General features: G+C 40.8%; 1 protein-coding gene across 2 annotated transcripts in view; it reads left to right on the forward strand.

The window, feature by feature from the left end:
* Positions 1-24,412, forward strand: part of LOC140491232 (linker for activation of T-cells family member 2-like) — a 75,731-nt gene that overhangs the window by 28,912 nt on the left and 22,407 nt on the right. For both annotated transcript variants that reach the window (XM_072589205.1, XM_072589204.1), the window contains exons 3-6: positions 18,601-18,646; positions 19,917-19,960; positions 21,996-22,038; positions 22,237-22,280. In XM_072589205.1, the coding sequence (XP_072445306.1) occupies positions 18,601-18,646; positions 19,917-19,960; positions 21,996-22,038; positions 22,237-22,280 (177 nt within the window). The remainder of the gene's footprint in view (positions 1-18,600; positions 18,647-19,916; positions 19,961-21,995; positions 22,039-22,236; positions 22,281-24,412) is intronic.

A 24,412-nucleotide genomic window follows, 5' to 3' on the forward strand; every position in this document is an offset into this window, starting at 1 on the left:
TATCACCCTTGGCCAATCACTGTTTTGATGTCAAAGATATTTACTTTCATCTCACTTCTGAAAATTGATCTTTCTTGTCCGCATTGGGGCAGGTTGTAATACAGTCTAAAGCAGATTAATGCTAGTTAACCCCTACACTGAGCATTGGTGAGCAGATACTTGCTGAGTGCCACTGGATAGCTCCTTCAATGACTCCCTTCAAGCTTTTTCGATTGATTTGAGAATTGATTGATGCAACAGTAAAAACCTGAATTGGATTGGTCCTGCTTTTTATGGGTTGAACTCAGCAAGGAAATTTTCCATATTGTTAAATGACAGTATTGTAGCTATAGCTAGCATTGGCCAGCGTTATGTTTGCCCGAAATGTCGATTTTGCTGCTCCTCTGATGCTGCCTGAACTGCTATGCTCTTCCAGCACCACTAATCCAAAAACAGCGTTATGTTTAGTTCTAGAACAATCTTCAGTTCTGCCGCTGGGATGTTATCATGGCCCACAGCCTTTACCGTATCCAGTGCTTTTGGATATTTCTTTGATATTACTTGGAGTGAATCACATTGGCTGAAGTCTGGTACCTGTGATGTTTGGAATGCCATCAGAAGGCAAAGATCTGCCTGATACCTTTTACTGAGGAGATTGTAAATTCATCAGCATTGTCTCTTACACTGATGCACTGGGCTGTGCCATACATAAGGATGGGCATGTTCATGGAGCTACTTCCCTCTTCTTTGTTGTTTAATTGTCTACTACCATTCAGGACTCAATGTGCAGTCCAGCGGAGCTTTGATCCGATCACTTGGCTCTGTCTACTCCATGCTGCTTCTGTTGATTAGCATGCATTTAGTCCCAGTGCTATAGCATCACCAGTTTAGCACCTCATTCTTAGGTTCATAGGGAGTTGCTTTTTGCATATTCTTCACACTCAGTAAGTTGGTTGCCTGTTTTGATTGTATGTTGAGAGATTGCATTGCAATGTAATTCTGCTGCTACTGTTGTCATGCTATGCCTATTGTTCATTTTTGAGTTGATGGATCTGTTATGAATTGTCTTATTTAGCACAGTGGTAGTGCCATACAACATGGTAGAAGGTCCTGTGCTTGAAGACAGGGCTTTGCCTTTATAAAATCTGTGTGGTGTATTACTCCTGTCAATACATTCATTGACATATGCATCAGTGACACATAGATTGGCAAGGATGTGGTCTTCATTGACTTTTTATTGCGGTTTCATACAATTGAGTGGCTTGCTGGGTCCTTTTAGAGGAGTTTTGTAGCAAGATAAATGAGGGCACTTTTTTTCCTGCAAAATATATTAGGTTTTAACCCCTTATGTATTCTGTCAGAATTAATGAAATCAACACCATACATTACCTGAGACAGAAAAACTTCATTTCAGATGTTATTTCCTTTTGCTCTATCATCTCCGAATAGACAAATGAATATTTTAGTATGTAGTTTGAAAAGTGAAATGTATTCGTAGTGTTAATCTCGCAGTCGTCTTTCAGGTGTCCTGCGAAACTACAAGTATTGTAGATGCAGTTAGGCAACCTTTAGTTGTGTGAGGTATTTTCAAGAAAGAAATGAAGATTTGCACTTTTCACAGTCACAAGCACCTTTTGAAGTCACTGGTATAATGTGGAAAATGCACACAGCAAATTCCCACAAACAGCAACAGGATAATACATTTTTTTGTAATGTGCAATGAGAGATAAATACTGGCCAGGACATTTTTTGTCAGTTTAGTGTGATGGGATCTTTTACACGTAGCTAAGAAGACAGACACGGCTTTGCATTAATAACTCATCAGAAATACAGCAGCTTCAATATTGTAGCAGTCCCTTCAGTGATGGATTGGAGACCATGAAGCCATTTTTGCACAGAAACATGAACATTTTCATGCTGTTGCTTTTGAGACTAACATGTAAATTCATGTGTTGGTGACATTAATTCTAACTGAGCCAACATAAGTTCATGGCCTTTTGACAATACAAGAGCTGGAACAGCTGGAACTGGGTTGGCAGTTGTCATACATGTCAGAGGTACCATCCAACATAAGCCATTTTTAGTGGTATCATGGATTAGTTTCAGGACTAATGAGGCAGGGGGCAGTTGTCAAAATTTTCCAGTATTTTGTTCCCCAAATTGGATTTGGTCTCTCTTTGTTTTTCACCATCTTGGAATGCTGAATTTGTAGGTCTTGATCACAGACCATTGTATGGGACAGGTTGGATGCACCAGTCGATCTTTTTCTGTCTACCTTTTTTTTGTATCTTCATATATAAAGTTCAGAGAAATGAAAGACCATTAAACCTGGTCCATTGACTGCCCATCTAAAATAATATTATTCTGATTATTCTCTTTAAGGAATCCCTCATCACTGCTGCCACATGAAAGAACCTTGCATATTGTACTCTTCACATCTCCAACTAAGTGATAGCCTTTGAAAAAGGTTTGAAACAGACACTTTTGTTGAAACCTGTAAGATTCTGAAAGGGTTTGACTGAGTAGCTGCTGGGAGGGTGTTTCATGTGGAATTCGGGCACAGCTTTTCTTAAAAAAAAAAGTGGTCTCCACTTTAAGACTGCAATGAAAAGGATTTTTTTGTCTGAGGAATTCTCTTCCCAGACAACAGGAGAAATTGGGTAATTTTAAAGTTATTTAAAGCTGAGTAAGACAGAATTTTGGTTTATGTTGGGGATGGGGGAGGGTTATATGGACAGGCAGGAAAGTGAAGTTAAGGCCATTATCAAATTGGTCATGATCTTATTGAATGATGATCGGCTGAATGACCTACTCCACTTATTTCTCAAGATTGTAGACAAATGAGATAGTCAGTTTACACACAAGGTGGCAAAAACAGAAATGAAAATCATGATCAGATAATGTCCATTAATAATATCAATTAGCTGATCAGTGTTGGCCAGGACAGAGAGATCCCTGCTGCTTTTCAGATGGATGCAGATCACCCTGTACTATCAAAGACACCCAATGGAGTATTGGTATCACCTGAAAGATGAAATTGCAATGTTAGCTTTGAGTACGCACCAGAGACTCTGGAATATGTCTTGAAGTCAAAACCCTCTGACTCTGAGATGAGAATCCAATCTCAAGCTAAAGCTGATAGCTAGGAGCAAGTGACATTTACGACCTCATGTAAAAACTCACAAACCTGGACAGTTGTAAATGCTGGATTGCTGATGTTTGTACAGATCAGGATCTTGCTACACTGAGGGGAAATTAGTTCTGATGCAAAAATAGAGTCTAATGAGAAACTGAAAACCATTTCTAGAAAAAAACCAAGACAAATGAGAGATTGTGGAAAAGTAGAAATCTATTCCAGAAGGAAATAATTTAAGTGGCCAAAATTATAGATCTGGAGAAGGAGTTAACAGTGAGAACAAGTGCAAAAAAAAATTGTGCAAGTAGTGCAGAAGAGCTACAAAGCCAGATATCCTAACCTGAGGTAAAGAACAATTCAATATTAGATGTTTTATACTATACGTTAAATATTGTGTTATTTGTAAAGAACTGGAAATTTATTAGCCAGGAATTATTGTATGTGCAAGTGTTACACTGGGCCATATTCATGGCTGCACAAAAGAGTTCAAACATGTGCAACACAGCAGCAGTTTAAGGCAAATTGTGTCAAAGACCAATGGCAGTAAATTTTGTAAGCCAAAAATGCGATTACTTCTAAGGTATGTTTTTGGAGAAGGAAGAATTAATAAAGAACAGTCAGCATGGTTTTATTCAGGGGAAGTCTGTCTGACCAACTTGATTGAATGTTTCGAATAGGTAATCAGGTGCATGGATGAGGGCAATGTTTTGATGTAGTTTACTTAGATTTCAGCAAGACTTTCGATAAGGTCCCACATGGGATGCTGATAGCAAAAGTAGGAACCGATAGGATCCAAGAAAATTTGACAAATTGGGATCCACAATTGGCTGAGTGGCAGGAAACTGAGAGTCATGGTTGAGGAGAGTTTTTCCAACTGGAATCCTGTGTCATGCGGGGTCCCACAGGGGTCAGTATTGGGGTTCTTGCTATTTGTGATTTATAAAAATGGTTTAGACTTGAATGTAGGTGGGTTGCTCTAAGTTCGCAGATGTTATAAAAACTGATGGATGGTAAATAGTGAGGAGGATAGCCTTAGTTTACAGGAGGATATAGATGGGCTGGTCATACAGGCAGATCAGTGGCAAATGGAATTCAATCTAGATAAATGTGAGGTGATGCACTAGGGCAGGACAAACAAGGCATGAGAATACATGATGAATAGCAGGAGCCTGGAAAGCATTGAGGATCATAGGGACCTTGGCATGCATGTACACCGCTCACTTAAGGTGTCAAATTAGATCAAGAAGGAATTTGGTATACTTGTCTTTATTGGCTGAGGCATAGATTTTAAGAGCAGGGAGTTTACGCTGGAACTGTATAAAAGGTTGGTAACCACAGCTAGAGTATTGTGTGCAGTTATGGACTATACATTATAGGAGGGTTGTGATAGAACAGAGGAGATTACCAGGACGTTGCCAGGGCTGGAGAATTTTGGTAATGAGGACAGACTGGAGTTGTTTTCCTAACAGCAGAGGAGATTGAGAGGGGATGTGATTACGATGTATAAAATTATGAAGTGCATAAATAGAGTAGACAAGAAGAAATCTTTTCCTTTGATGGGTCAGTAATTGGGGGCATAGATTTAAGGTAAGGATCAGAATGTTTCGAGGGAATGTGAGGAAATCTTTTTCACCCAGAGGGTGATGAGAATCTGGAACTCACTGCTTGTAAGGATAGTAGAAGCAGAAACCCTCAATATTTAAGAACTATTAAGATGTGCCCTTGATATACCAAGGCTATTGTGGTTTTTAATGTTATATTACTGTGGCCTCATTCGGCATCATGAGTTTCATTTTAATGTTGGTTATTGTAGTACCTGATCCAACTGATGCCATTTTTGGTATGATCAATCCTCGTTCAGCTTAAAGACACTCCATGTGCCCAGCCTTGTGACTTGTGGCCTTGCCTGATGCCACCTTGCTTCCTAAGACACGAGGCCCAGACCATGACCCACAATTGAATACAGCAATACAGGGGAGCTAACAAGCTACATCTGGATCAGAATCACTACTACCCTCCTTCTCTCAACCTGGACAAAATCTAGCAGCACCTCCAAAGCTTTGTGTTCAGGTTTCTGGAATGGGACTTGAATTAACAAAGTTTTTGACACATAGTAGAGAAACCCACCAACTAGTATCCAAACCCTTTCATTGTCTTAGAATGTGGCGCAGTGATAATCTGGACAGTAAGAAGTAATTGGAGTCTTTTTACAACTGAGATCACTAGGGTGTACTGTTAAAAATATGAAGTAACATACTACTAGTCATTCAGTAATACAGAACTTCAGTATCTCTATTTAAAAAAAACACATTTTGTTGAAAGTTTTCATTTGCGCTCATCAGGACACTTTGCAAGAATATCCATGTAAAGGGGAGCAACATTTTTTATAATTTATGAAGAGATTAGTTGGTAAGTGGGCTCTGATCAGTAGAGGTGTGGCTTAATATTGGTATTTCTTGAAAATTGTCCTGATGAGTGCAACAAAAAGCTTTATCAGTGTGTCTTTGCTCCAATATATAATGAGCAATATTTACTGCTGGCAAAGTCCTGCATTTGAGCAAAAGAGGGTGCCCATCTCTTCATTTATTGCACCCACAGTTGCCCACTTGACTTTTTTTTTCCACCGGAATAGTGATTACTTGTCAAAATTACTTCGATTGCTCATTGCTTTGGAACACATTGCGGTCTTGAAAGGCTATGTAAAATTTTACTTGTCACTGTGGTTGCTCTGTTTTTGGTGGCCTTTCAGTCTTATCATTCTGTCATTTGTTCCTTTTGTCAATCTTGCAATGTCTGTGTCATTTTCTCTCTCCCTTTCTAATCCAGATTGTAACTTTAATTTTAAGAAAATGGTAAGTGTTTGGAATAATTTATTGCCCAACTTAGCCTTCAAAACAAAAATTCAAGTTGATCCTTGTGTTTATTTTGTAGTTTTATGGAAAACAAGCTCATGACGATAAGAATTGTCTGAGGATAGACATATTTTTCATATTGTCCATGAGAATATCTTATTAGAAGGTGCTTGTAGTGAACTTTGCTGTTTACTATGTTCAGCTCTACTGCAACATCTCTGGATGTAGCAGAGAACAATACAGAATGTTGATGGAACTTTACATAATCGCTGAAACCTACAGATAAAAATGTTAATTAAGTTGCTGAATGGTAGAGAAAGTGATTTTAGAGGCAAATTTAATCTTGGTATTGAAGCTTACCCACCCTCACATGTGTGATCAAGCATAAATCACTTTATTTTACCTTCCTGTCATCATTGAATTAGATTGAATGTACAGCATAGAGTCCATTCAGCCCAAATGGTCAATGCTAGTGTTTTGCTCTTTTTAATTTTCTCTTCTTGCCCTGTGAATATATTCTTCCGTTCTGATCTCCCTCACTTACCCATTAAACCTCTTTAACAGCATCAATGCTACTTCAGTTACTCCATGTGATAGTGAGATCGACATTGTCACTCCTCTGTGCAAAGGAATTGTTCCTAAGTTTTCTATTTGATCTATTAGTTACTATGTTTTATTTATGCTTCTGCCTTGTTCTGGATTCTGTTGTTAGAAACAGTTTTATTCTGACAAACTCATATGAGATCTCCTCTGTTCTTTGAAATAAGTCCTAGCCTATTCCAGTGATCCTGACAGCTTCGTCATTTCAATTAGGCTGTCAGTTGACCCAAAATGTTGTTAGGGAGGGAGTTTCAGGATTTTGACCCAACGATCACAAAAGAAGATGATTGCAGTTCCAAGTCAGGATGGTGAGTGACTTGGAGGGAGACTTATAGTGTTCCCAAGTTATCTTCTCCCCTTGTCCTTTTAGATGGTAGAGTCTGTAGGTTTGGAAGCTGCTGTTGAAAAACGGTCTGTTGGGTCTCCCTTGACCAATTGCATAAGATTTTTTGGCACATACACCAACTACACAGACAATGAAGGGGATGGTGAAGGATCTGATACCAAAATGGAATACAAAAAGGTTGAGAAAGGAGTTTAAAATATATGACTAGGAAAGCAATCTATGAAATTAAATTATGGAAAAATACAAAACAAAATTTTCCACAGACACTTGGATAGCATAAGGCAAGATTGTGATAATGATGCCAAGGGAAAATCACAAATAGTAACAGCAAAATGGCAGAAACAATTCCTTTTTGCCTTGATATTTACCATGGAAACTAACATTGCAGTCATGGTATTGAAAGTGAATATCAAAAAGAATAAAAAGCCATTTAAGACTGGATAAGTGGAGACACTTGACAAATTAGACTATTTAAGGCAAATACCTTGTCTAGACAGATTGCACAAGTAAAGCTAGGGACTAGATTTCAGGTACTATGAAACGTTTTCGAAGCAATCATTACAAAAGAGAATATTAACAGAGGGTTTCTGGACAGTTAACACGATACCCATATTTAAAAAAGGAAGCTAAACAACTTCAACTTGCTTAATATTAGAAAAATAAAAAAAACCTAAGTCTGAAACTGCAATAGAGTAATTAGCACAAATTCCAAAAAGGAAAATCTGTGCTTGACCACTCTTATTGAATTCTTTGTAGAAGTGAAAGATTTAGATAAAGGTAATGCAGTGGATGAAATTAAAATTACATTTCTTAAAAAAAGAAGCCTCCAGTAAGTTACCATATAGTAAGACTCTCAAATTAGATCAGAACATGTGGAGTCAGGGCACAAATAGCGGAACTGATAACAAGCTGACTGTAAAACACAAGACGGAGTAGTAACTGACTCGGATTAAGACTATGAAAAGACAAACCAAACACTGGGATTCATTTCGAGAGGGGTCAAATTAAAATGCAAGAATTGATGTTAGAGTGCTCATGGCATACTTTGAACTGATCCGGTTTCTGTTTTATACAATTTTTAAAAAAAAACACTAAAGAAGGTGCAATAAAGCTTTACTAGAATAATGCCAAAACTGAGAGCTTATGTCTCTTGTGAATTGAGGGCTCTTTCGGGAAGAGAAGACTGAATGGTGAGCTAATGGAGGGTTCCAGGATTAGTAAATGATTTGATTGGATAAATCTATAGAAGGTCTTTCTACTTGCAAGTGAAATCAAATCCAGGTGCATACATATAAAGTAGGAAATTTAGGAATAGCCTCTTGAACCAAGAATGAGGATGCTAGAAAGTACAGGAAAGAGATGAACAGGAGACTCTGCTGATGGAGATTGTTGAAAAGGGTGAGAGGAGGCTGGAATGGAACCTGAATTCTGTGCGGAATGGTCTGTTTCAGCACTGCAAACAGTTTGCAAATCTTGTCTTTACTTCCACCAGGTGCTTTTAGTAATATGGATGTTGAATGATTTTTTTTCAAGTTAAACAATGGATTATCCTGAATTAAAAACCAGATTTTCAATTTAGCTGGCAGCCTGTTTAAAGTTTACAGGATTTGCAGATGAATACAGTTTCAAACTAATTACAGAAAATAAATGGGACAGCTAATATTTCTCCAGAATCTCATTTTCACTTTGACACTGTATAATAAGAAATGTAATCAGCTTGAGAAACAAGACTTGAGGCAAACAAACAAGTCAGATTTAATCCGCTAATTTTAATGATTATTGCGTCTGTCATTCACAGAGTGACACATTTTTCATCTAGTCTTATTATACTTTTTTAATTGAAGGAATCTTAAATTTGTTTTCCTGCAACAGTTGTTTTTGACTTAGTTCTTGTGGTGTGGCTGATACATTTAACTTCATCCCTAATTGCCCCTGGGCATCAACGCAGAGTGGGGTTAAAATCCATCACGGCCCAGACAGGGTTGAGAGACATTCATTAATGCACAGTGGGCACTTTTTTCTGAGTTTAGCCTTCATGGTCACTTTCTGATCTCATCATAAACAGTAATTGAAAAAAATATATACTTGCATTTAAAAATTAACTGAATTAATTAAGTTTATAGATGTGGTGGTCCAGTTGTCAATGAGATTAAGGAACAAATTTTCATTGATTAAAAACCGAAAGAACTGCAGATGCTGTAAATCAGAACAAGAACAGAAGTTGCTGGAAAAGCTCAGTAAGACTGATAGCATCTGTGCAGAGAAATCAAAGTTAACGTTTCCAGTTCAGTAACCCTTCCTCAGAAATTTTCATTGATGTTGGCAAGTCAGGCTACAGATCACCTGCCATCTTTTCTATTCCTTACCTGGTGCCTTCAATTGAACTAATTGTTGATCAGATTGTATATCATGCATCGTCTCTCAAATATCAGGTTAGAGCCTCCACTAATAGTGGAAATTCGCTCTGGCTTAATATTGACCAGAAATTTCCTGGGAGTTAGATTACTTACAGTGTTGAAACAGGCCGTTCGGCCCAACAAGTCCACACCGACACGCCACCCACCCAGAGCCAATCCCCTACATTTTAAACATTTACCTAACACTACCGGCAATTTAGCATGGCCAATTCACCTAACCTGCACATTTTTGGACTGTGGGAGGAAACCGGAGCACCAGGAGGAAACCCACGCAGACACAAGGAGAATGTGCAAACTCCACACAGTCGCCTGGGGTGGGAATTGAACCGGGTCTCTGGCGCTGTGAGGCAGCAGTGCTAACCACTGTGCTACTGTGCCACCCAAAATTATTCCTGCTCTGCTGCAAAGTATCTACTGCTGTTCTGGCAGGTTACGGTGGTGGACTGGGCACATATCTGAAGAAATTCCCAGCCAAGGAGTTCTGCTTTGTTTTCTTCTCAAAATAAGAAAGAAAAAATAACCAATGGACGTGTCCTGCTGCCTCCTGACTGTTGATGGATAGGTGACCTGTCTGTGCAATGAACCATTGTGCCCCCTAGTGACTTAGCCCATTATGACTTCAACCACACAGATCAGAGGCTGGATCTCTCTGTTGGCTTTACTGGACTCTTGTTGGAAAATACCAAGGACCACTGGGTCACTGACCTCGGCTATAATACGCCCTATTGTAATGTTGAATATGTGACTTCATGAATGAGCAGATGAGACTGAAGCCTGAATAGGCTCAACACAAAAATACAGAGAGTATGTAACACAGAACATAGAAGTAGAACATTAAGATCATTCGACTCAACTGGATTTTGCTGGCACTTACAGTTTATTCAAACCTCCTCCCACTCTTAATCCTCTAATCTGATGAACATAAACTTTATGTGCTTATGTGGCTTCTATTTATACGTATCTGCACATTGTGTTTCAACTGTTTCCAGTGATAGCAAGTTCCGCATTCACAGCATTCTCTGACTAATTCTTAATAGGTTTTGTAGCGGTCATTTAAATGTTGATGACTTTCTCTGCACCTCAAACAGATGCACCCTCTCTGTGTCAACTTTGATGTTTTTATAATTTTTTAAATCTCAGCTTTTCCAGCCTGGTCAGTCTGTCAGCCATTCCTGAAGGGTATAAACTTGCAGCTCTGGTACTATCGCTTCAAATATTTTCCTTTCCCAAGAGTGTGGGTGAGTTTCCATTCAGGAATACCTTGTGCCTGCAATTTAGGAGCTTCTGGATCTCCTGGGTCATTCTCATGAAACTAGTCTTGATGTTTCCCGGTGGAGAGCTGAGAGGCTCCTTACAAGTGCTGTGGACATTCTGTGATTTCTGTTCATTGAGTACCACCAGGTTGGCTACTGACTGGGTAGATCAACCAAATGGAACACCTCACTCTTGTTGAAATTTACTTGTCAATTATGTGCCTGTTCTCGAAAATTCTCTCCAATTTCATGTCTTTTGGAAATTTGAAACAGCAGCCAGGATTTTCCCCATTAAGAGGTGGCGTGAAGGGAGTGGGTATCTACCTAGTGTTAACCCACTCGATTCTTTGTCTTCCCACCACCTCTTAACACTAGGCAGATACCCACTCCCTTCACGCCACCTCATGAATTAAGTTCTGGAAGGGAAGGCTCATGTTTGGACACATGGTAAGTTAAGGTGCTTAGGTGTGGTCAATTAACTATCACTTAAAGGCCTCTTCTTGCCACTGGTCTGATTCACTGTGTTCCTAGCAGGTGAGAAAATTGGCAGCACTTCTGACAAGTAAAATGGGATGGCCTTACTTCTGGGTTAACTGGGAATGTGGGTGCCTTAATGTGCCCCAATCTGGGGACTTATTTATTAACCCCTTACGTGGTAGCTTACTGAAAACTATTTTGAAATTTAGATATATTACATCATCTCTGCTGTTTCAGTCCATTCTATCTTAATTCATCAAAGAATTCAAGGAGATTGGTCAAGTAAAATGTTCCCTTTTGAGAGGAATACCAAGTATTCAGAGTATAGCAAAAGATGCCTAAATAGGTAGCAAGATATAGAAAAGGGACTATGAAAAGCAACTCACTGGGAATGTCAAAATCAACACAAATGTTTTGAAATTATATTACAAACAAAGGGTGCTTAAGAGCCATCTGAGCTGCTCAGAAGTTGACAATAGTGATTGATCTTGTGAACACAAGTTTACACGTCTGGAATTGAGAGCTACTCCGCAATGGTAACCATGACACTATTGTTGATTATCATAAAATATTGTCTTTCCTTAATGGAAGAAAATCTGTCACCTTTACCTGGTTTGGTCTTTGTGAGACTCCACTGCAATGACCATGTGTTGTTGACTCTAACTGCCTTCTGCATGGCGTGTCTCTCCTATTTGCTTGAATTGCAAAATTTTTAGTGTGAGCTAAATCTTTGTTTTATGTTGCCCCTGATCTCTTCAATCATTCATAATCCGCCCAAAAGGGAAAATCTTGATTGACCAATCTCTTTGAATTTTTTGAAGATAAAGCTTTGCTCCTTAAGTGTATAACTTAATTTGGTATCACAGTACAACATGTTTTTGAACATCTCCCATTGATACTTTGTTATTTTAACCAATGGCATATTTGCCTAGTTCACCATGGATAGTCTCAGTCTTGTTTCACTGAATGGTCTAGCAAGCTATTCACTTCAAGAGCAATTGCAGTATGGCAATAAATTCTAGTCTTACCTGTGATGCTCACATCCCATCAAAGAATGAAATCACTACGGGAAAACATTTTAAGGAAGCTAATAGTAAATTAAGGACAAGGACTCACCAGCGTCAACATAATGAAATAATAATGAAAAAATAACAATGATACCAGAAAGTGAAAGACCCAACACCCAATGCCCAATTCCCAAGATTTCCAGACTTTTCTCTGAAGTAGGTGAGAACACCATAGAAATAATGAAAATAGTCTTCCCAATTTCTTTTGATTTGGAATCATTCCTTTTGATTGAAAGTTATGTATTCTGTCACTCTGCTATCCACCATCTACACCGTGTATGTCACGAGTGTTATAGAATACTCTCCACTTGCCTGAATGAGTGCAGCTCCAGCAACACTCTAGAAGCTTGACACCATCCAAGACAAAGCAGTTGCTTGATTGACAGTGCACATATATTCACTCACTTCCCCACTGACACACAATGGCAGCAGTGTGTACCACATAGAAAATGTCCTGCAGTAACTCACCATGTGTCCTTCAAAGTACTTTCCAAGCACATGATCTCCACCACAAGTTCCCTGCAGGCCACACGCTTTCCTGGTTGGAACTACATCACTGTTCCTTCAGTGTCGCTGGGTCAAAGTCCTGGAATTCCCTCCCTGGCAGCATTGAGGGTGTACTGATACCTCAAATACTACACAGGTTCAAGAAGACAGATCGCCAACATCTTTTCCAGGAAAATTGGTGATGGGCAATGAATGCTGTCCCAAATAGATGCCCACATCGCCTAAATCAATAAGCAGGAAGACATTCCACTATTTCAGAATGGTAAGAGAGGAAAACTGGGGAACTATAAATCAGTTGGCTGAAGATTTGTTTGTAATTTCTCAATAAGAGTTCATAATTAAGGTTATTGTGACTAATCGTGGCAGTGTTTGGCTGATTCAAGAATTTTTATTGGTTAAGAGGCGATGGAGGAGAAATCTGGTGGAAAAGAGATGAACTGACGAAGTAACAGGGTTAATCAGGAGGGCAAAAAGGGGACATGAGATAGCTTTGGCAGGTAGGGTTAAGGAGAATCAAAAGGGAATTTATAAATACATTAAGGACAAAAGGGTAACGAGGAAGAGAATATGACCCCTTAAAGATCAGCAAGCCTCCAGTCACAGGAGTCACAGGAGATGGGGGAGTTACTAACCAAGTATTTTGCATCAGTGTTTACTGTGGAGAAGGACATAGAAAATATAGAATGTGGAGAAGTAGATGATGACATCTTGAAAAATATCCATATTAAAGAGGAGGTGGTGTTGGATGTCTTGAAATGCATAAAAGTGGATAAATCCTCAGGACCTGATCAGGTGTACCAGAGAACTCTGTGAAAGCTTTATAAGTGATTGCTGGGTCCCTTGCTGAGATATTTATATCAACGGTCACAGGAGAGATGCCGGAAGACTGGAGGTTGGCTGACATGGTGCTACTATTTAAGAAAGCTGGTAAGGAAAAGCCAGGGAACTATAGACGGGTGAGCCTGACATGGGTGGTGGGCATGTTGTTGGAGGGAATCCTGAGAGACAGGGTGTACATGTATTTGGAAAGGTAAGGACTGATTAGGGGTAGTCAACATGGCTTTGTGTGTGGGAAATCATGTCTCACAAACTTGATTGAGTTTTTTGAAGAAGTAACAAAGATGGAGATCTCATGGAATACAGGGAGAACTAGCCATTTGGATACAGAACTGGCTCAAAGGTAGAACACAGAGCGTGATGGTGGAGGGTTGTTTTTCAGACTGGAGGCTTGTGACCAGTGGAGTGCCACAAGGATCAGTGCTGGGTCCTCTACTTTTTGTCATTTACATAAATGATTTGGATGTGAACATAAGAGGTACAGTTAGTAAGTTTATAGATGACACCAAAATTGGAGGTGTAATGGACAGCGAAGAAGGTTACCTCAGATGATAACAGGATCTGGACCAGATGGGCCAATGGGCTGAGAAGTAGCAGATGGAGTTTAATTCAGATAAATGCGAGGTACTGCATTTTGGGAAAGCAAATCTTAGCAGGACTTATACATTTAATGGTAAGGTCCTAGGGAGTGTTGCTGAACAAAGAGACCTTGGGGTGCAGGCTCATAGCTCCTTGAAAATGGAGTTGCAGGTAGATAGGATAGTGAAGGCGGCGATTGGTATGCTTTCCTTTATTGGTCAGAGTATCGAGTACAGGAGTTGGGAGGTCATGTTGCGTCTGTACAGGACATTGGTTAGGCCACTGTTGGAATATTGCATGCAATTCAGGTCTCCTTCCTATTGGAAAGATGTTGTGAAACTTGAAAGGGTGTAGGTTTGCTCGCTGAGCTGTAGGTTTGATATCCAGACGTTTCATTACCTGGCTAGGTAACATCATCAGTGGCGACCTCCAAGTGAAGCGAAGCTGTTGTCTCCTGTTTTGTATTTATATCTTTCTCCTGGATGGGGTTCCTTGGGTTTGTGGTAATGTCATTTCCTGTTCGTTTTTTGAGGGGTTGATAGATGGCATCTAGATCTGTGTGTTTGTTTATGGCATTGTGGTTGGAGTGCCAGACCCTATCAGACACAGAAGAAGCGGTACTAGTAAAAGGATTAAATTTCAATTACCGAGACGCTGACAAGAAGGATTTCCTAGTGGCATTAGAAACCACATTGAAGGACAACAATCTCACGGAAGAAACACAACAAACGATCAGACAGACAGTTGCATCTACTTTGAGCTGAAAGAGGGAAGGAAACAAACTGAACACACAAGATAAGAAATGCCTAGAAAACCTCAAAAAAGTCAAAAACATTGTTATATTACCTGCAGACAAAGGTCGGCTCACAGTCATCCTGAACAGAAGGGACTACATAGAGAAAGCCAATGTATTACTCGCAGACACACCTACCAACAGGTGGCACTAGACCCGATCCCACAACTAGGAAACAAAATTACATATCTCCTAAGAAAATTACACAACTCCAGACAATTAAACAAGACTGAATTCCAGAAAATGAAACCCGACAGGACCAACATCCCACGATTCTGCGGACTACCAAAAATCCATAAACCAGGAGCCCCCCTCAGACCTATAGTCTCACTACCCGGAACACCAACTTACACACTGGCCAAAGAACTACACGCAAGACTGAAGTACCTAGTAGAAGAGTCACAGCACGCCATCCACTCCACCCAGGAATTCCTAAAAATCATCAAAAACACCAAAATAGAGGAAGACGAAGCAATGATCTCATTCGACGTAACAGCACTGTTCACCTCCATCAACATTGACCTGGCAAAGGAAACACTTACCACACTTTTAGAAGAGACCATCTCACACACACCAACCACCACCAATCACATTACCAACGAAAACATCATGAAGCTAGTGGATCTGTGCCTCACCACCCACTTCACTTTCAACAACATAGTCTACAAACAAACCAACGGCACACCCATGGGATCTCCGCTATCAGGATTCATAGCAGAAGCGGTAATGCAAAGGCTAGAACAAACAGCCCTACCAACCATCAAATCAAAAATCTGGGTCCGCTACGTAGATGACACCTTTGTCATCACAAAACGAAACAAGATAGAAGAGACATTTAACATCATCGACAACACCCTCATAGACATAAAGTTCATCAAGGAGGAAGAAACCGACAACAGACTCGAATTCCTGGACTTCACAGTCGAAAGAATGGACAACGGAGAACTACAAACCTGCGTGTACAGAAAACCGACAAACACTGACCAAATTCTTAACTACACCAGCAACCATCCCAACACACACAGACGAACTTCGGAAAACAGAGGAGAACCACCTATACAACATATTCAAGAAGAACGGATACTCAAAAAATATAGTGCGCAGATTCCTCAAGAACAAACCACGACAAGCAGACCAAGCACAGCCAGAAATCCTAACCACCTTACCATACATCAAGGAAGTTTCAGAAATGACAGCCAGACTACTAAGACCCTTGGAATCCTAGTAGCACACAAACCCACCAACACTCTCAAACAAAAATTAACAAACTTAAAAGACCCAGTAAAACCCATGGACAAAACCAACGTCATCTACAAAATTCCATGCAAGGACTGCTACAAACACTATGTAGGACAAACAGGAAGAAAGTTAGCCACCAGGATACACGCACACCAGCTAGCCACAAAAAGACACGACCCTCTCTCCCTCGTAGCCCTACACATGGATGAAAAAAATCATTTCTACTGGGACAACACATCTATTCTGGGACAGGCTAAGCAAAGACATGCCAGAGAATTCCTAGAGGCCTGGCACTCCAACCACAACACCATAAACAAACACATAGATCTAGATGCCATCTATCAACCCCTCAAAAAACGAACAGGAAATGACATCACCACAAACCCCAGGAACCCCATCCAGGAGAAAGATATAAATAGAAAGCAGGAGACAACAGCTTCACTTCACTTGGAGGTCACCACTGATGATGTTACCTAGCCAGGTAATGAAACGTCTGGATATCAAACCTACAGCTCAGCGAGCAAACCTACTCCCTAAACCTCAACCCCAGTTACAAACCTTCACAAACCTTGCAAAAAGCTTGAAAGGGTTCAGAAAAGATTTACAAGGATGTTGCCAGCATTGGAGGATTTGAGCTATAGGCAGAGGCTAAACAGGCTGGGGCTGTTTTCCCTGGAGCATTGGAGGCTGAGGGGGTGACCTTATAGAACTTTACAAAATTATGAGGGGCATGGATAGGATAAATAGACAAAGTCTTTTCCCTGGTGTCAGGGAGTCCAGAACTAGAGGGCATAGGTTTAGGGTGGGAGGAGAAAGATATAAAAGAAACCTAAGGGGCAACTTTTTCATGCAGTGAGTGGCACATGTATGGAATGAGCTGCCAGAGGATGTGGTGGAGGCTGGTACAATTGTAGCAATTAAATGGCATTTGGATGGATATATGAATAGGAAGGGTTTGGTGGCATTTGGACGGGAATATGAATAGGAAGGGTTTGGTGGCATATGGACCGGGTGCTGGCAGGTGGGACTAGATTGGGTCGGGATATCTGGTCAGCATGGACAGGTTGGACCGAAGGGTCTGTTTCCATGCTGTACATCTCTATGATTCTATGACTCTATGATTGAGGGCAGAGTGGTAGACATGATCTATATGGAGAAAGTGTGGACTGTAGATGCTGGAGATCAGAGCTTAAAAATGTGATGCTGGAAAAGCGCAGCAAGTCAGGGAGCATCAAAGGAGAAGGAGAATCGATGTTTTGGGCATAAGCCCTTCTTCAGGAACTATATGGACTTCAGTAAGGCGTTCAACAATGTTCCTCATGGGACACTGGTTAGCAAGGTTAGATCTCATGGAGTAGAAGGAGAACTAGCCATTTGGATACAGAATTGGCTTGAAGGTAGAAGAGAGAGGGTGGTGGTGGAGGGTTGTATTTCAGACTGGAGGCCTGTGACCAGTGGAGTGTCACAAGGATCAGTGCTGGATCCTCTACTTTTCGTCACTTATGTAAATGATTTGGATGTAAACACATGAGGTATAGTTAATAAGTTTGCAAATGACACCAAAATTGGAGGTGTAGTGGACAGCAAAGAAGGTTACCTCTGATTTCAATGGGATCTTGATCAGTTGGGCCAATGGGTTGAGAAGTGGCAGATGGAGTTTAATTTAGATAAGTGTGAGGTGCTGCATTTTGGAAAAGCAAATCATAGCAGGAATAAAACACTTATTAAGGTAAGGTAATGTCCTGGGGTGTGATGTTGAACAAAGAGACCTTGGAGTGCAGGTTCATAGTTCCCTGAAAGTAGAGTTGCAGGTAGATAGGATAGTGAAGATGGTGTTTGGTATGCTTTCTTTTATTGGTCAGTGCGTTGAATACAGGAGTTGGGAGGTCATGTTGTGCCTGTACAGGACATTGGTTAGGCCACTATTGGAATATTGCATGCACTTCTGGTCTCCTTCCTATCAGAAGGATGTTGTGAAACTCTAAAGGGTTCAGAAAGATTTACAAGGATGTTACCAGGGTTGGAGGATTTGAGCTACAGGGAGAGGCTGAATAGGCTGGAGCTGTTTTCCCTGGAGCGTCGGAGTCTAAGGGTGACTTTTATAGAGGTTTCTAAAATCATGAGGGGCATGGATAGGATAATTAGACAATGTATTTTCCCAGGAATGGGGAGGTCCAGAATTAGAGTGCATAGGTTTATGGTTAGAGGGGACCTAAGGGACAACTTTTTCATGCAGAGGGTGATGCATGTGTGGAATGAGCTGCCAGAGGAAGTGGTGGAGGCTGGTACAATTACAACACTTAAAAGGCATGTGGATTGGGTTTATGAATAGGAGGGGTTTAGAGGGATATGGATCAAGTGCTGGCAAATGGGATTAGATTAGGTTAGGGATATTTGGTTGGCATGGACAAATTGGACCGAAGGTTCGCTTTCTGTGCTGTGCATCTCTATGACTCTATTTCTTTTAACTTAGGAATGGCTTGGTGAACTAATGACTGTGTTCTTTTTACATCCACAGCTATAATCAGAGAGGAGAACAGGAAAGCAGGTCAAAGTGTTCACATGTAAGTACAAGTCCGATAACTGCAGTGTTTGTTAATAGATTGGGCATTATGTGAAGATCAAGAATGTGCTAGATTGAATTGACATGCTCTGTATGTAAATTACACAATCACTAGTTTGTTCAGTGAATGGGGCACTCTCTTCAAAATTGACAGAATATTGATCAGTAACTGTAGGAGTGTGTTCTTGTGAGGCAGTGGGTAGGGTCCACTCTGATTCCAGAATATGATGGTCAAGGAAGCTTCTTTCATAATGTGGCAAAACAGATTGAGTATCAGTTTGCACATCCTTCCAACACAACTGTGTTGAAAGAAAGTGGGAGCCTCCACCCATATGCCAGACTCCATTAAAGTGATCTTCCAGATGACCTAAAACACATCATCATTCAGAGTATAAATATAAAGTGGCTTGGAGAGGGAGACAGTGAGAGAAACTGTGTAAGTATAAAGCACACAAAGAGAGAGTGGGCTGAGAATGCAAATATTGAAAAGGGTAGTGATACGTCTGTGAGCAGAGTAAGAGAACAATCTTAATGCACTGCTGCAGCACAAGGAGGGGTGGCAGGGTATGTTAAATACCAGTATTTAATCTATCAAAAACTTAAACTAGATTGATTTTGCTGTTTGTTTTTCAAAAGCAATTAAGTTAAGTTGATTAAATACCTGATTAAATAATAGACACCAGACGTGGAGAGAACATGGCAGCAATAGCCTGCAACACAAGGAACACAGCTTGTTGAGCTGGAAGTACATCCATTATGGAACATCAAGGAGGTGCCCTTTAATCTTGGACACATTCACACAACCCTTCGCACTCCCCCTCCAGGTTTAGGTTAGGTAGTTGGAGTTACCTGGGTTGCCTTCATTCAACACTTAATGTGGTCCTTGCTACTTGTGCAAACATGGGCAAAGTCTGCAAGATTGTTGAGTAAACGTTAATGACACAGGAGGCTATTCCAATTGAGGACTGAAGGAGTATACAGTTGAAAATAAAGGATATTTTAATGTGAAGAGCTGACAAAGGAACATGGTTCAATTCACTCTACAGATGGTCAATGCCTGACATTGTGAAGCTCAGATGTTGTCTACTGATAATCAGTCCGATTCTGGGTGTTCTGCAGAACTTGCATATTCAACATGGACTGTGGAATGAAGGAGTTACCAGTTTTATAATTAGGAATTCTTACTCATACATTTTCATGAGTAAGAATTTTCAACCACAAGACAGAGAAAGGAATGTTTCCTTTTCATACAGTTTAATATTTCTTTTCAGGAATGAAGACAAGAAACGATTTGAAGTAGTGAGGTCATATACTGGTAAGTAAATGCTAACATGCGACGGCATGAAAAAAATACAAGTCATATGAAGCATCCAGTACGGAGGCCATTTGGTCCTTCAGATCTGTATTGGCTCTTTGGCAGTGATTTCCAATTAGTTCCAAAGGCCTTGTTTGAAAACTGCTGTTGAATTTGCTTCCATCATTCCATCAGGCTGTGCGTTCTGGATCATAACAGATCATTGTGTTTAAATTCCTTGCATCGCCTCTGGTTGCTTTGCCTGCCATCTTTATCAAAACCCCTTACAGTTTTAAAGAGGACAATCCCAGCTTCTCCTGTGACTCCAAATAATTAGTCATTTAGCCCTGGTATCCTTCCATTAAGTTTCTTTCAAGATCTTTCCTAAATGCAGCTCCCAAAATTGAAAACGTCAGAGGAGCAAAGGAATAATCTGTGTTTGACAACACATTTGACATCGTCACCTTGCTTTTGTACTTTATTCCACTACAAATTAAACCATAGGCTGTTTTAACAACAGACTTATCAACTTGTCCTGCTACCTTCAGCAATTTGTGTGTGTACACCTTCGTGCCTTTCCGTTCATGCATCCCTTTAAAATTGTTCTATTCAATTTTATGTCCTTACTGTTCCTGCCAAAATATGCCACACTTCCAGTCTATGTCCTGAAGTCAGTTGCCATTCTTATTGTTTACAATAACTGAGTTTTGTATTGTCCACAAATTTTCCCAAATCCAGGTGAGTAATACTTTTATCAAAAAGAGCAATAATTCTATTTTCTGAGGAACATGACCAAATGCTTTCTTTCAAACAGCCATTCTTCACTAGTCTCTCATTTCTGTCCCTTCAGCAATTTTGGGTTCTTTGCTTTAAATTTCGTCCGCAAATTTGTTATGTTTACTTTATCAATTTTGTTTTGAAAGTTTCTTTCCACAACATTGCACTACACACATTAGCTTTCTTGGTTATTTCAAAAAACTCAGACTTTGTCTAACACAGTTTGCCTTTTATATTAATTAGCCCCTGATTTTTTTTTTAAGTGCCACTGTATTTGTTCTGGTGTATTGCCTGAAAGATGTCACAAACAGCAGTAGTCTTCCTCGCCTGAAATTGCCAAGATTGTGTCTTGCCCAATTTATTTTCAACCAATGTATATCTTCTGCAGTCCTGTAGTCCTTTGGCATTCCCTCCAAACCTATGGAGGATTGGAAGATTGTGGCCAGAGCCTTCCACCCTTACTTGCTTTCATAACCCAGGACCTGATGATATTTCTACTTTGATGTCTGCCAACTTGTTTTAACTTTCTCTTTATCTGATTTGATGCTGCCTTATTGCTGTGACTCCTCATTGCTTCATTGGCAGCATCCTTCCCTTCAGTGAAGCCAATTGTACCACATTCATTTCGTACTGTATTGATACCTTCTGTTTCCATGAGAAGATTTTCCTTTAGTACCTAATTTAAGAAAAAGCACGCTTGCAATGGAGGCAGTATAGCTAAGAATCATTACTTTGGTGCCTTGGATGAGAAAATTGTCCTTGGCTGAATAATTCTTTGAAATTCAGAAGAATTGATGTTGATCTCGTTGAAAACATGAGAGTCAGAAGGGTTTTGACAGGGCCGATATTAAGAAGTGATTTCGCTGATCATTTAGAACTCTTCACTCAGAGAATTTAAAACATTGATGTTTTCTACTTGGAAGGTTGTGAAAACTGCATTACTGAATATATTTAAGGCCAGGACCGACATTCTTCGGGAATTGAGGAGTGGCCAAGAAAGAGGAACTAAGGCAGGGAATCATCCATGGTTACACTGAGTGACAGAGCAAGCTCAAGGAGCCTAATCATTTACTCTAATTGTGTTCTTTCTTCTTGTCCAGAAAGCACTTTGGTCATCCTGAGATCAGAAAAAGTACAAAACTTTATTCTTAAGTTTAGAACATGAAGAACACTGAGATAATATAGTGCTGTTATAGGTTGCTAATATCACAAGGTGTTATTCTTGTCATTGAGCCTTTGAATTTTTAAAATTGAAAACATGTTGTCTTTTTTTTTCAAGTATCTCGACCAGAACAAACAGCAAGGCCAGAACCAGAGATGGGGTAAGAAATATGGTGCAAAATATAGTTGATAATGTAAATAAAAACCTCAAACAATCTGCCTCTTGAGTTGACCAGTTGTAAAAACATTAAGTATTTGTGTTTATGTACACTATTGGTGTGAGCTGCTGCATTTATGGACTTGGTAAATGAAGGATATAATTTATTACTATTTGATAATATGCTTCTAACCTCTTTCAGGAATATGGCTCCCTCAAATCATTCACTTTCACAAGTTCAACAAGGTTTGTATGAAGATGTTCTGAATCCCTGAGTTAAATAGTGATAGCAGATCGTCAAGATTATTCACTGCCAAAGAATATCCAATGTGTCTCTAACTCTGCTTGTGTCTTGTCCTCTCACATTTTCTGTCTTCACCTTTGTCTCCCTTTCTCACATAGTTTCTATTTCGTTTCATTTTTTGTCTTGTTGCTTTGGAGTCTCTTGCTCTTTGCCTTTTGACTTTCTTTGCTCATGCCCATTCCTTTTCTGAAAGACTGTCCTTTGCCACTTTTTCTCTGCATGTCATAGAGATGTACAGCACGGAAAACAGACCCTTCGATCCAACCTGTTCATGCCGACCAGATATCCCAACCCAATCTAATCCCACTTGCCAGCACCTGGCCCATATCCCTCCAAACCCTTCCTATTCATATACCCATCCAGATGCCTTTTAAATGTTGCAATTGTACCAGCCTCCTCCACTTCCTCCGGCAGCTCATTCCATACACATACTACCCTTTGCGGGAAAAAGTTGCCCCTTAGGTCTCTTTTATATCTTTCCCCTCTCACCCTAAACCTATGCCCTCTAGTTCTGGACTCCCTCCACCCCAGGGAAAAGACATTGTCTATTTATCCTATCCATGCCCCTCATGATTTTATAAACCTCACCCTCAGCACAGCCCTAGCCTATTTAACCTCTCCCTATAACTCAAATCCTCCAACCCTGTCTTATGCTTGAACTTTATCCTGATCTTTCAGGTATAATTGTAGTTTTGGTTATCTTAGACTATCAGAGGAGAAATGTCACTTAAATAAATCCTCTTGGTTCAGGAGTTGTTCCATAAAATTGAAAATGTAAATATGAGAGACAATCTGCGGAGAGAATTTAGGAAGTTAGGCAGGAATTTAAAAAGTAGGTCCTCAAGGGTATTAATACAGGGGAACCTCAATTATCCGAACGTGATGAGCAGGCACCGCGGGCACTATTTCATTTGGATAATTGATTATTCGGTTAATCAATTAACTGCCTTTCCTCTGGGGCTCGGAGTTTTTAAAGTCTGCTCCCCATGCAGGAGACTAGCAGCACACAGTGCGCGAGCCCCGCCCCAAACCCGTTCGACAACGCCCCCTGCCCCCAACCCCTGCCCCGTCTGACACCACCTGCTGCGCCAACTGCGCCCCCATGCAATACCTGTCCCTCCCAATCCCCTCTGACACTGCCCTCTGCCCCCGTGCAATGCCCCTGCCCCAACCCCGTTTGACCCCACCCCTGCCCCTCACCCATCTGACACCGCCCCCGCCCCCACCTGTCCAACACAGCCCCCCTCTCCCAACACCTCCACAACCCCAACCCGCTCAACACTGCCCCCTGCTACCGGTGTAACACCCCCCGCCCGCAACCCCGTCTGACCCGTCCCAACCCTGTCTGACCCCGCCCCATCACCGCCCCCGACCCCACCCCCATCACCACTCCCAACCTCATCTAATACTGGCACCCCCCCACCCCCTCCCCGCGCCCAACCCCATACACATCCACCCCCTCTCCGGGGCAGCTGGACTGAACACCAACAACACCACTGCTGCAGTTGCCTTTGTGGGGTAAGTCTCCAAATGGCACACACAGCCACAGCCACACACACAACTTTTTACTGTGACTTTTTGACAGTTTCCACCTTTGCCCTGTGCAGGACTATGTTGGAGAGATTATCTGGGGAAGGGGGGTTTAGGATACAGGTACACCCCTCTGTGGAACTCCAAGGAAAGTATAGGGAGAGAGAGGGTGGGAGGTCAGTCATTTGGAGATGTTGCCTGTTTAATCACTGTAAACAAAAGACGCGATGACTGTTGGAAACAGGTCTTTGATGTAATGTTTCCATCGGGACCTCGAGATTTCCTTCGAATAATGTGATTTTTGGATAATTGATATTCGGATAATCGAGGTTTCTCTGTATTTGGATTACTCTCGGTGCCATGAGCTAGTCAGGGTAGGAATAGGAGGATAGAGCAGATGAATGCATGGTTGAGGATCTGGTGCGGGAAAGAAGGATTCACATTCCAATAATCTAAAAATCTCTTCTGAGGTAGAAATGATGATACAAAAAGAACAGATTGCACCTGAATTGGAAGGAGCCTAATGTAATGGTGGGGAGATTTG

Source organism: Chiloscyllium punctatum, chromosome 19, assembly GCF_047496795.1.
Source record: "Chiloscyllium punctatum isolate Juve2018m chromosome 19, sChiPun1.3, whole genome shotgun sequence".
NCBI classification, from domain to species: domain Eukaryota; kingdom Metazoa; phylum Chordata; class Chondrichthyes; order Orectolobiformes; family Hemiscylliidae; genus Chiloscyllium; species Chiloscyllium punctatum.